The sequence below is a fragment of the Rhinichthys klamathensis genome, unplaced genomic scaffold (assembly GCF_029890125.1).
Source record: "Rhinichthys klamathensis goyatoka isolate OS25496 unplaced genomic scaffold, OSU_Roscu_1.1 h1tg000269l_1, whole genome shotgun sequence".
NCBI lineage: Eukaryota > Metazoa > Chordata > Actinopteri > Cypriniformes > Leuciscidae > Rhinichthys > Rhinichthys klamathensis.
In genome coordinates this window covers 675,895-687,809 of record NW_026606789.1, presented here as the reverse complement: position 1 = coordinate 687,809, position 11,915 = coordinate 675,895, and the positions used below count along the sequence as shown (strand labels likewise).

The following is an 11,915-nucleotide window of genomic DNA, read 5'->3' as shown; positions in this document are numbered from 1 at the left end:
TCTTACCCTCTCTGAGGATCCACTACAATAGCGTAAGGCTCGTCAATCATGCCAGAAATCAGGGTCTTTCTGTGCTGGCCTGTAAGCTGAGCAACCTCGATCACATCACGTCCTGAATCGGTCCAGTAGAGGTTACCAGCCACCCAGTCCACCGCGATTCCACGTGGCATTTTCAAACCTGAAATCTAAAGAGGAGACAGGAAAAATTCTGAAAAGATATCGCAAAGCATGAAGTTCAACATTGAACATTGAAGGTCTTGACTCACATCCAGGTTGGTGATGCTGCCCTCGCTTTGCCTCGTGTTTCGGTGAGAGTTGGAAGTAGGACCTGATGATGAGGATGGAGAGGGCAGCTGGAAGCAGGAAATGCCAGAGGTGTGCCAGTTTGTCCAGTAAATGCGATTGGTCTTGACGTGCAAATCCATGGCATCGATGCGCACGTTGACGTCACCCTGGAATGTCTGCTCGTAAACCAAGCCAGGATTTAGACTGCGGATCTCATTGTCATCAGCAATGTAGAGCACCTGTTTATTAATGTTCAGACCTGCAGATGGACACAAAATAGTTTAGTAGAATAGAGGGTAAAATAGAGGGTTTGTGAAACTGATATGTGAAACTGTTGGAGAGGGCACACAACTTCACATTAAAGGGATAGTTCACCCAAAAATGAAAATTAGCCCATGAATTACTCAACCTCAAGTCATCCTAGGTGTACATGACATTCTTCTTTCAGACAAATGTTATATTAAAAAAATGTCCTGGCTCTTCCAAGCTTTATAATGGCAGTGGATGGCCGTTTCTGTTTTGAAGTCCATAAAAGTGCATCTATCCATCATTAAAGTGCTCCACACGACTCAACGCCGGCGATATGTTATGCCCTAAATTAATACATGATGATTAACTAACTTTATTATTCTATGTACATTTCTGAAATGCACTTTCTGTAAAGCTGCTTTGAAACAATATGTATTGTGAAAAGCGCTATACAAATAAATTTGAATTGAATTGAATTGAATTGAATTGAATCCACACGGCTCCGGGGGGTTAATAAAGGCCTTCTGAAGCGAAGCGATGTGTTTGTGTAAGAAAAATATCCATATTTAAAACTTTATAAAGTCAAATAACTAGCTTCCGGCCAAACGAACATACGAATTCCACTTAAGTGTAACCCCCCGGAGCCGTGTGGAGCACTTTTATGATGGATAGATGCACTTTTATGGACATCAAAACAGAAACCGCCATTCACTGCCATTATACTTGAGGTCGAGTAAATCATGGGCTAATTTTCATTTTTGGGTTATCCAAAAATGTCTTTACTATCCCTTTAAAGACAAGCTCTTAAAGATGATATAAAGAATAAAATCAGTACGTACTGTCAGCCTTGCATGTGTGGTTCATCCTGGTGAAGTATTTGTGGCAGCTGCACTTGTAGGAGCCCTTGGTGTTGTTACACATGTGAGAACATATACCAAACTGCTTGCACTCATTCTTATCTGAAAAGAGATGAGATGTTGATATGCACGTTGTAGCTGGTAATAAAAATCTCGGACATAAATCGGGGAGGAAGAAAGTCTCCATTGGTCATTTTAAGATGGCAGACCATGTGTGCTGTACCTTCACAGGTGTTGTGTCCAACACTCTGGAAACCATTTTTGCAGGAGCAGAACGTGTCCGTGCCGTTGGAAACACAGTGAGCCTCATCGCCATCTCCACATAGAGATTTGTTACTCTTACAGTCATTCAGCATGGTGTCTACAAAAATACAGACACATGGAGTCAATTCAAGCAGGACTTCAAAAATGATAGATAAAATGATAGATTGATGATAGTCAATCTAATGATAGATTCAGAACACTGAAATTAAAAGCCCTTTTCAATATCAAATTATAAAAATTAAAGCTGATTTTATCCACAGAGATTGACACATTATGACAATCTATTAGATGGTGAATGTATTGATTAAAAAGTACTTGAAAATAGTTAATTTCAATGACTGTCTATTTGAGATAAATGTACTCTATACGACGAATGCATTTCTGTCTTTATAAAAGAAATTCATTACTGGAAGGTTAAGTGTTTCATGATATATTTGATATACAGTAAATTATTTGAAAAACCATGTGTGTGTGTGTGTGTTTGTGTGTGTGATAATATAATAATATATTGATTTGTGTGTAACTATAAATATATACACAATATATGTGTGTGTGTGTGTGTAGTGAATAAAACATTTTAGGAATTTCTAGAAAATTCCAATACATTTTAGGATTTTTCCTAGAAATATTTTATTATCTCAAAACTCCTTGATATGGTTTTTCATGACCTCACCTGTCTTGCAGCCGATCTCATCTGAGCCATAATCTTCACAGTCGTTGAAGAAGTTGCACCGCAGGTTTGCACTGATGCATTTGCCATTGCTGCACTTGAACTGGTCTTTATCGCATGTGGATGTGTGGTCTCCTGTATGAACAAGAACCATGTCACAGGTCATGAAACCAAACACTCACTGACACCGATATAAAATCTTTAACGCATGTCGGAGCAGAAGACTAACCACAGTTAGTCTCATCTGAATTGTCCCCACAGTTGTCCACACCATCGCAGCGCTTGCCACTCCAGAGACAGACACGATTATTCAGACAACGGAAATTTCTAGTGGGTGGGCACTGGAAGTTTCCTGAATTACAGAAAGGAAGATTTTAGTCTGAGCTTACTGTGCAATTAAGTTTTTTTTCTATTAATTGTCTATAATATGTTCTATTAATATGTCTATTAATTTCTATAATTGACAACAAAAACACTGCAAATGTATCTCAAAGGTACAATATGTAACTTTTGGCTCTCTAGCATTTTACGAAAGAACATTGATTTGGTAGTGCTTCGGCTCTGCGTGACTGCGGATGAGTATGGTTTCATTCACTACTACGCTTAAGAGATATAACCAGTTTAGATGTAAAGGTATCTGTTCAATAAAATACCTTACTCACCTGTTGTGTAATAAAAACGGCATCTCAGCATCGCTTTTATAGCGGTTTAAATCCCTCAGCCCTTGCCATCTCCGAAAAGTCAAGCCAATGTTGATTTTCTTTTTATTGCGAACTCTGTCACGTTCTCTTATTGCCAGCAGACTCTCCTCTGTTCTTTTTTTAAAACGGGTGATTCTCCGGATGTTTGAGATTTAGCTGCTCAATGTCAACCTTTCTCACTCGTTGTGACAACTAACCTCTGCCACATACACACTTCAAAGTAGCCGGAGCTACTTTTCTCTATTTACGGATATGACGAGACCAGCACCGGCTAATGATGTATATAGGCAATTTCCCATGAAAACCAAGTAGGATTGATGATGTATTGACACATTTAAATGTAATTAATTTTGAACAAAAAAAAGTTACATAGTGTACCTTTAATTGAAATTTTTATTACAATTCAACAGTATGTGTGTGTTCTTACTGCACTCCTCAGGGTTCTCATCCGAGTTATCGCCACAGTCATCCTCTCCATCACACTTCCAGGGCAGTGGTTTACACAGTGTGTTATTACACTGAAACTCATCATGGGGGCAGTGCCGTGCCACTGAGAGAGGAGAGATCAGGAGGAGGAATGTGAGATAAATCCTTAAGTTTTAAAAAGGACACAACGCCCATTTAAGAAAGAAACAGACATGCATACTCACCAGAAATGTCACAACTCTCTTCATCACTGCCATCAATGCAGTCAGCATCTGCGTCACAGTGCCAGCGGAGTGGGATACAGTGACCGTTCTTACACTGGAACTGATCCTCCTCACACTTCAGATCACAGCCATTCTGAGAGACACAATAACAGTAATAATAATAAATATATGTACTGAGTGTATATAAAATAAAATAAAATACATGTGCTGAGTGGACATATGGATGTATATAGTGACTACAAAAACAAAGTTAAACAAACCAAAACTATATTATATTTCTTGTATGTCTATATATCTTCTCAGTTGCCACAACTCTGTACACTCCAGACATCTCTCTCAACCAACTTCATGAAGTGTATATTGGGATGCTTTTTAAATACCTCTGAAAGATTTCACATGTATGCTGGACACTTCCCTATCCCTCAATTCATACATTTCAAAAACAATGAAACACATTTTGATAAAAACACCTCTGTAAATGAATTATTATGTGTGCATTATATTGATCTACAACACACGTCAAGCATTTAAGCATAAACCTAGATCTACAGGTTTTTTAGAAGGTTTTAGAAGGTAGAAGGTTTTTAGAAGTTTTTTTAGAAGGTAAAACCAGTCTAGTTTTACACCAAACCTTTCTACTACCAGTGATCTTCTTAAATTCACAAATTATGTGTTTTCATCCTTTGACAAAAGCCAAACTACAGGTGCATTTTCATTGATCTTTCCAAGGCTTTTTATGGTCGACCACTACCTACTTTTTAGTAAACTCTATTCTATTGGTTTAACTTAAAATGCTCTTCTTTGGTTGCTTATCTTCATTACAGACGTCAGTGTGTTGTTTTTCAGGTTTCAGGTCTGACTATTAAATTGTAGAAAAGGGTGTTCCATAAGGTTCTACCGTGGGACCACTACTTTTGTACGTCACACGCATCACACCCATGACCAGCGTCGGCCAATAGTGAGCCTACATTCTGACGTACAACCGTTACACTACGTGAACTCCAACAGAGAAGAAAATTTCACATTCAAGGTCAGGAAAAGAAACATTTCTCAGTTAATATTACCTCTTGTTGATTATGCTGACATCGTTTATCAATATAACACTGACACTTATCAGAGGTATGCCTCTTAATGTTGTTTATAATTATTGTGTAAATTTGTCTTAAGGTTTTCATTTCAAACACAATCACTGGCTTGTGTTCATTTTCAAATGTGTTTATTTTAACTGTCCTTTATATTTTTGGAGATCTACTACTGTACCTCTTTTCATTGCTTTAGGTTATCTTTATTTTACAATTTTAAAACTACCCGTTTATGTTTTTAATTTGTGTAATTTTCTTAGGATCCTTGATTTGATTGAGGACTTGCTGGTTTTATTTGGCTTCATGCTGATGTAACTGATGTATTTGTTGAGTCTTTGCAATTATGTTTTTTGTACAGTAGTTGTGGTTTGTGGGGGAGAGGGCGAGCATTCTATTTATTTTTTTATATTTCTATTGTATGTTTTGTAATATTGTTTTGTTTATATGTGTTGTAAAATTAACACATTACTGGAAGTAATGTGGAAGTGTGAGTAATGTGTATAGTAATGTGTTAATTTTACAACACATATAAACAAAACAATATTACAAAACATACAATAGAAATATAAAAAAATAAATAGAATGCTCGCCCTCTCCCCCACAAACCACAACTACTGTACAAAAAACATAATTGCAAAGACTCAACAAATACATCAGTTACATCAGCATGAAGAAATTAACACATTACTATCCCCCCACGAAAATAAGATGTTACATCTCAAAGGGCTATCCTTTCTTTCAATAAAAATCAAATCAAATCAAACCTCATCAGATCCATCTGAACAGTCATGATCTCCATCACACTTCCACCTCCCAGCGATACAACGGCCGTTAGTGCAGGAAAACTCGCTCTCAGAGCACTGACGCGGCTCTGATAGGGAGAGAGAAACAACTTAAAATTGAAGAAAGAAATATGTGCCAGAGAGCACAAACACTACAATGACTATAAGGAAAAGATAGGAGGAAAGAAAGGGACACATTTCAAGACAAGGGCAACAGGTCAGCTTAGAGAGTGAGAAAATACACACATATATTTAGGGTTCCCACACCTGATGATCAATTTACAAGAATGTTCCAGTTATTGGTGAGTACTAAAGAAAATAAAAAAACTACAGTAAAAAGAGCTATATCTAGCTGGTTAATTAATTAAATAATTATATAATCCACATCTGTGAATATAATTCTGTGTGTAAATATATTGTGTGTGTGTGTGTGTGTGTGTAAATATATTTATAGAATTTTCTATGACTAAGATTTTATTAATTTGCATAATTGTAAGATATTTCCCGGGGTTTTTAATGACCATGAGAACCCTGCTAATTTGTTCAGAATAATTTTAAACACTTTCATTTTGAAGGCAACAAAATCACAATAAAGACAAAACAAACCCAAACCTCAAAAGAGTTGATCTAACAAACACAAATGTTCACTGCTAAAAGCTTCACTATTCATTTGGAGGAGGAAAAAGAACTCTACCATTTCTCCACTAGGGGGCAGAAGCTGCAATTCCGTCACAAACACACATGGAATCATGGGGAGATGAGAAGAGAGAGGAAAAGGAAGGGGAGGCTGGAATAGGTGGTTTGAAGGGAGGAGAGACCTACCTCTGAGTCAAGCCAATGGGCCAGTGTGAAATGAAGAATAGAGACAACATGAAGTGAGATGCATCAGTGAGCAAAGTGACTGAGTGAGCGATGACATAGGACAAAATACCCACAATGGCTCCCACAGACATGTTTGATGGTCACGACTCACAAATAATAATAATCAGATTCAATCCTATAAATTGCTGTGCGTTTACATGCAGTCTCAGGTGTGTCAGTTGAAATACGTACGGCACTTTTCCTCATCCGAGTTATCGCCACAGTCATTGTCATAGTCACACTGCCAGCGGCCCGGCACACAGCGGTTGTTCTTACAGCGGAATTGATACGGCTCACATGTTCTCTCATCTACCACAAAAATAAAAAATAATCACTTTTATGTAACTGAAATCAAATGAATCACTTTTACACTCTTCCCTGAGTAATCAACATTTCTAAATGAATAAAAGGTGTAAATGGAGCAAATGAAGCGATGGCCAGTCGTACCGCACTCCTCTTTGGGCTCATCTGAGGCGTCGCCACAGTCGTCCTCTCCATCACACGTCCAGCGAGACGGGATACAGCGGCCAGAGTCCTTACAGCGGAACTCGTCCACACCGCACTTCATTTGAGCTGTAGAAAACATAAACGGCTTTAATAAGGACTGTCAGTCAATAATTCATTATATTTATTTAGTTGGTTGTTTATGCCATATCAGCATATAAGGATATTTTCATGCCAAAACAAGATGAAATCAGTTAAAACAGGCAAATAAACAAATTAATAAATATATTTAAAAGGAGATCAAGGATAGTCAAACAGGATAATTTACATTCTTAAAGATAAAAAAAATATTTTCCCATTTCCTGTCGAGACTTTTCTAAAATCAGCCTTAAGAGACCTTTCTGAATAAAATGGTCTGATGATATTAAAAGCAGTATATTTGAAAAAGGGTGTACATTTTTTTACATGATTTATGATACACAATTAACAGATGTTCACAATATCAACATTTGCCACCAAATTAAAAGGTTAGTTCCCCCAAAAATGAGAATTCTCTGTAAAATTCTTGAAATGTATGTGGATAAAAGCTTTAATTAAATCTTAATTAAATTAAGCGATCATGTCTCTTCAGAAGATTTGGATTACATCCACTCAATTCAGATGGGTTTACTTCACAATCTTTTTATTAACTTTTTGAAGGATCAGTTTTGGGTGAATAGAATTAGAGACAGAAATCTCTCAGATAGTATTAAAAATATCTTAATTTATATTTCAAAGATGAATATAAGTCTTACGGGTTTGCAACAACACGATGCTGAGTAAATGACGACAGAATTTCCATTTTTGGGTGAGCTATTCCTTTAAGATAAAAAGTGGCTTTATAAGTCTATATTTTGTTGGTTTTATTTCCTTACTGCAGTTGGCCGGTTCGTCGGATTCATCAACACAGTCGTAGTCTCTATCGCACACCCAGACTCGTGGTATACAGCGTTTGGTGATGGCACACTGGAACTGGTTAGGAGCACAGGTCACCTCAGCTACAAGAGAACACGACACTCAGCCTATCAGCTCATCATAAAACAGCCTCATACATAGAGTAGATTAAACACGGATCAAATCAATGAGAGATATAAGAGCAGACGTACGACAGTCCTTCTCATCTTCTCCCTGGCCGCAGTTGTTCTGACCGTTACAGCGCAAGATTCCAGGGATACAGCGACTAGGATGCGAGCACTTAAACTGACTGGGCAGGCAAACATGGATGTCTGAACATGGAGAAAGGGAGTTTTCATTAAGCAAATGTTCTAAACACTTGAATTAGATGATTATTCAATTCTACACAATTGACTGGACATCATACCACAGTTGGCTTCATCAGAGTTGTCCTGGCAGTCATTGTCTCCATCACAGATGTAAGCTGGGTTGGTGCAGAGACCTGTGCCGCACTGGAACTGGCCTGGTCTGCATTTAAACTCGGCTAAAACCCAAGAACACAGAGCATGAGGATGTTATGTACAACTGAAAGCGGCCATGGGGTAACTCTCTCGTCAGTTACAGAGCTGATACTCACGACATTCAGCAGGCTCATCCGAGCGGTCTCCGCAGTCATCTTCAGTATCACACTTCCACCAGAAAGGAATACACTTATCATTCTTGCAGACATACTACAGTCAGAGGAGGAGAGAGAGAAATAAAAGAGAAGCATAAACAGTTAAGTGTGATTCCTGACAAGAACATGGCCAGCTCATACTTCACTCCAATCTCAAAAGAAAAACATATTTTGCTTAATTGTTTAAAGACAAGTTTAAGATTTTAGCATGTTGACATTTTCATGTTAATTTCAACTCCTACTTCTCATTACTATAAGCAAAAAAAGTCATTATGTCAGTGTTATTTTAGTATTATTAAAATAATATTATAGTATTTATTAATACTTTGAATTAGTTTTTATTTTTATATTTTTTATAGTTTTAGTTTAATTTTAGTAATTTTGTTGTTTTCCCATTTTTTAGTTAATAAATATTTCTATTTAGTTTTTATACATTTTTATTTCAGTAGTTTTAGTACTTAATCTTAAACTTATTTTATTTCAGTTAGTTGACAAGCCAACATTTCTAATTTTCATTTAGTTTGAAGTTTGTCTCTCATATTTATATTGTATTTTATTTCTATTAATTTTGTTAACGATAAGCACACTGCAATAATGTGAAAATAAAATGATAATTTAAAAAGTATTTATTAGGTCTGGTAATGTGTCTGATTAATGAAATATGTCTAAGGCTGTTCATTTTTTAAACAAGTTAGCGGTCTCAGTACATATATATTTAGTTTTCTTTCTATTAAAATGTACAGAATGCACTTTTTTTTTAAGAAGAATGAAATACCACTACATTTTTCACCCCTGAGAATAAAGGAAATCACCTGGCTGGCAGTACAGTTGGACAGGCACTGTTTTCCATCAGCAGCCAGATAGAAGTTGGTGGGACAGGCACACTTGTAGTTTCCTCCAGGAGAGAGCAAACACAGGTTACTGCAGCCACCATTATCCACCTGACACGGGTGACCCGACACTGCAAACACAAGGGCATCAGAGAAGAGAACACTTAGAAACCACATCAAATACAGCATGAACATTTCCATTTACAGCATGTGTTTATCTTCTCACCCTCAGGTTGTCTGGAGGGATGATAGATGTGTATGTCCATGGGTCTGTGCAGGGTGCTGATCAACATGGTTTTGTTAGTGCCCAGTGTTTTGTGAGCTCTGTTGATGGACTTGGTCTCCCAATCGGTCCAGTAAATGAACTCCTCGAACAGAGTCATGGCAAAGATGTGAGGGATGTCATGATTCAGCACTGTGGGGAAGAGAACACAAGCTTCACATTTAATAGGTTCAGAGGCAACAAACAGAATATTCAGTGTAAAATAATGAGAGTGAGACTTGATTTTATCCATCAGATTTGATTGGATCATGAAAACCGGTCTATAATATTATGGGTTAATATTATTTTTCCCACCTTCGTGGCATAAAACGATATGTTATTGCGAATATTGTTACTTGTTCATCATTGTGTCAGTGTTTTATTTGCTGACTTTAGCTAACTTCTTTGCACGAAGAACAACATAGTGACGAAACGCGGTCTGTAGTAGTTTGTCCGTTTAGGGCTTCTGTAGAAACAAAATGGCTATTTCAATGTAAGGGGACCCGTGGTGTATGTAGATAGAAATGGCTCATTACTCTAAGGTAATAAAACATAACGGTTCATTATGTAAGGTCTTTATACACCACTGAAAACATAGTTATGTGATATTGCATTTCTGTCAACAGATCCTCCTAAATATTACACAGTGCACCTTTAAATATTATCTTAAAAATAATATTTATTTTTCATTATTGATTTTAAAGCCATGTCAGCACTAAAGGCCATATGAATAATGAAGAAATGGTAACACTCTAAAATAAGGTTTTATTAGTTAACATTATTTAACAACATTAAGTTAACAAGAAACTAACAATGCCCAATACTTCTACAGCATTTATTAATCTTAGTTCATCTCAACATTTACCAATGTGTTGTAATTGTTAACAATAGTTAATGCACTGTGAATATGAACATTTTTAACTAACATTCACAACGATTAATAAATGCTGTAAAAATATATTGTTCATTAGTTAACTAATGTCAACAAATGAGTCTTTATTGTAAAGCGTCACAGAATAAATGAATAACAAAATAAGTAAAATTTATTTATATAGAACTCTAAAAAACTTAAATTTTATATTTGCCAATTATCAATGGACAAAAAAACATGCTTGATAATCAGTGGTAGAAGCTTATGTAAATCTTGAGTAAATCTTGTGTAAAATTATGTGTAAAAGCTCACAACATATACATATATATACTGTGTATATATATATATATATATATATATATATATATATATATACAGGGACATATCTTAATTTCAGTTTTAGGTTTTAAATTTGAGCCCTTTCAATGAAGACAGATTGAGCATGTTCTTGCGTAAGCTTTCTGAATGTGAGAAACAAAACCCCTCCTCACTGCCACATTATCGTACAAAGCAGTCTCAAAAACAATAGATCAACTGTAATATTACATAATACAGAGCGTCAATGATGTCATTTATTGGCGAATATGAAGGTCGAGTCACTTCTTTGCCTAAACTAATTGCCTGAAGAAAAGTGACATCATAAGCAATGTATGGGTGTCTTTGTATTCACCAATGTGTCTGTTGGTTCCGTCCAGGCTGGCAAAAGCAATGTAGTCTTCACGAGCGTCTGCCCAGTAGATGCGGTCATTAATAAAATCTAGTGTCAAGCCGTTAGGCCATGTGATCTTATCCTGAATAATGACGTGACGATTTGTGCCGTCCATGCCGATGCGGCCAATATGTGGCACGTCACCCCAGTCTGACCAGTACAGATACCTGGAAATAATTAAACCACCAAAGTCAGACAAGCTCATAACGCACATCAAGTGCAAAAGAAATATTTTTTATATATATATATATATTAGGGCTGTCAAATGATTAATCACGATTAATCACATCCAAAATAAAAGTTTTTTTTACATAATATATGTGGGTGCACTGTGTATAATTATTTTGTATATATATATATAAATACACACACATGCATGTATATTTAAGAAAAATATATAATTTATATATAAAATATTTATATTATATATAATATAAGTTATATATAAATCTATATACAGTATATACATGAAAATATTTCTTAAATATATACAAGCATGTGTGAGTATTTATATATATAAAATAATTATACACAATGCACCCACATATATTATGTAAAAAAAACTTTTATTTTGGATGTGATTAATCACGATTAATCATTTGACAGCCCTAATATATATATATATATATATATATATATATATATAAAACATATAACAACAACAATATATTCACATAGATCCATTAAGAGAAAATTTATTTTTTACAATTAAATAAAAAACAATTCTGTAAAAAAAGAAAAAAAAATCATTTGGAGGGTTTTCTCCGCAAATGTGAAATGTGATTAACT

At 35.8% G+C, this 11,915-nt stretch overlaps 1 protein-coding gene across 4 annotated transcripts in view; it reads right to left on the bottom strand.

Moving 5' to 3' along the window:
• lrp1ab (low density lipoprotein receptor-related protein 1Ab) overlaps nt 1-11,915 on the bottom strand; it is a 134,506-nt gene that overhangs the window by 8,342 nt on the left and 114,249 nt on the right. For all 4 annotated transcript variants that reach the window (XM_056268007.1, XM_056268008.1, XM_056268009.1 and 1 more), the window contains 18 exons: nt 11,088-11,293; nt 9,511-9,699; nt 9,267-9,415; nt 8,416-8,509; nt 8,206-8,322; nt 7,991-8,110; nt 7,760-7,882; nt 6,849-6,974; nt 6,594-6,710; nt 5,523-5,629; nt 3,677-3,809; nt 3,454-3,576; nt 2,555-2,677; nt 2,329-2,460; nt 1,615-1,752; nt 1,374-1,493; nt 267-544; nt 7-185 (listed from right to left, as the gene is read on the bottom strand). In XM_056268007.1, coding sequence (XP_056123982.1) covers nt 7-185; nt 267-544; nt 1,374-1,493; nt 1,615-1,752; nt 2,329-2,460; nt 2,555-2,677; nt 3,454-3,576; nt 3,677-3,809; nt 5,523-5,629; nt 6,594-6,710; nt 6,849-6,974; nt 7,760-7,882; nt 7,991-8,110; nt 8,206-8,322; nt 8,416-8,509; nt 9,267-9,415; nt 9,511-9,699; nt 11,088-11,293 — 2,574 coding nt within the window. The remainder of the gene's footprint in view (nt 1-6; nt 186-266; nt 545-1,373; nt 1,494-1,614; nt 1,753-2,328; nt 2,461-2,554; nt 2,678-3,453; nt 3,577-3,676; nt 3,810-5,522; nt 5,630-6,593; nt 6,711-6,848; nt 6,975-7,759; nt 7,883-7,990; nt 8,111-8,205; nt 8,323-8,415; nt 8,510-9,266; nt 9,416-9,510; nt 9,700-11,087; nt 11,294-11,915) is intronic.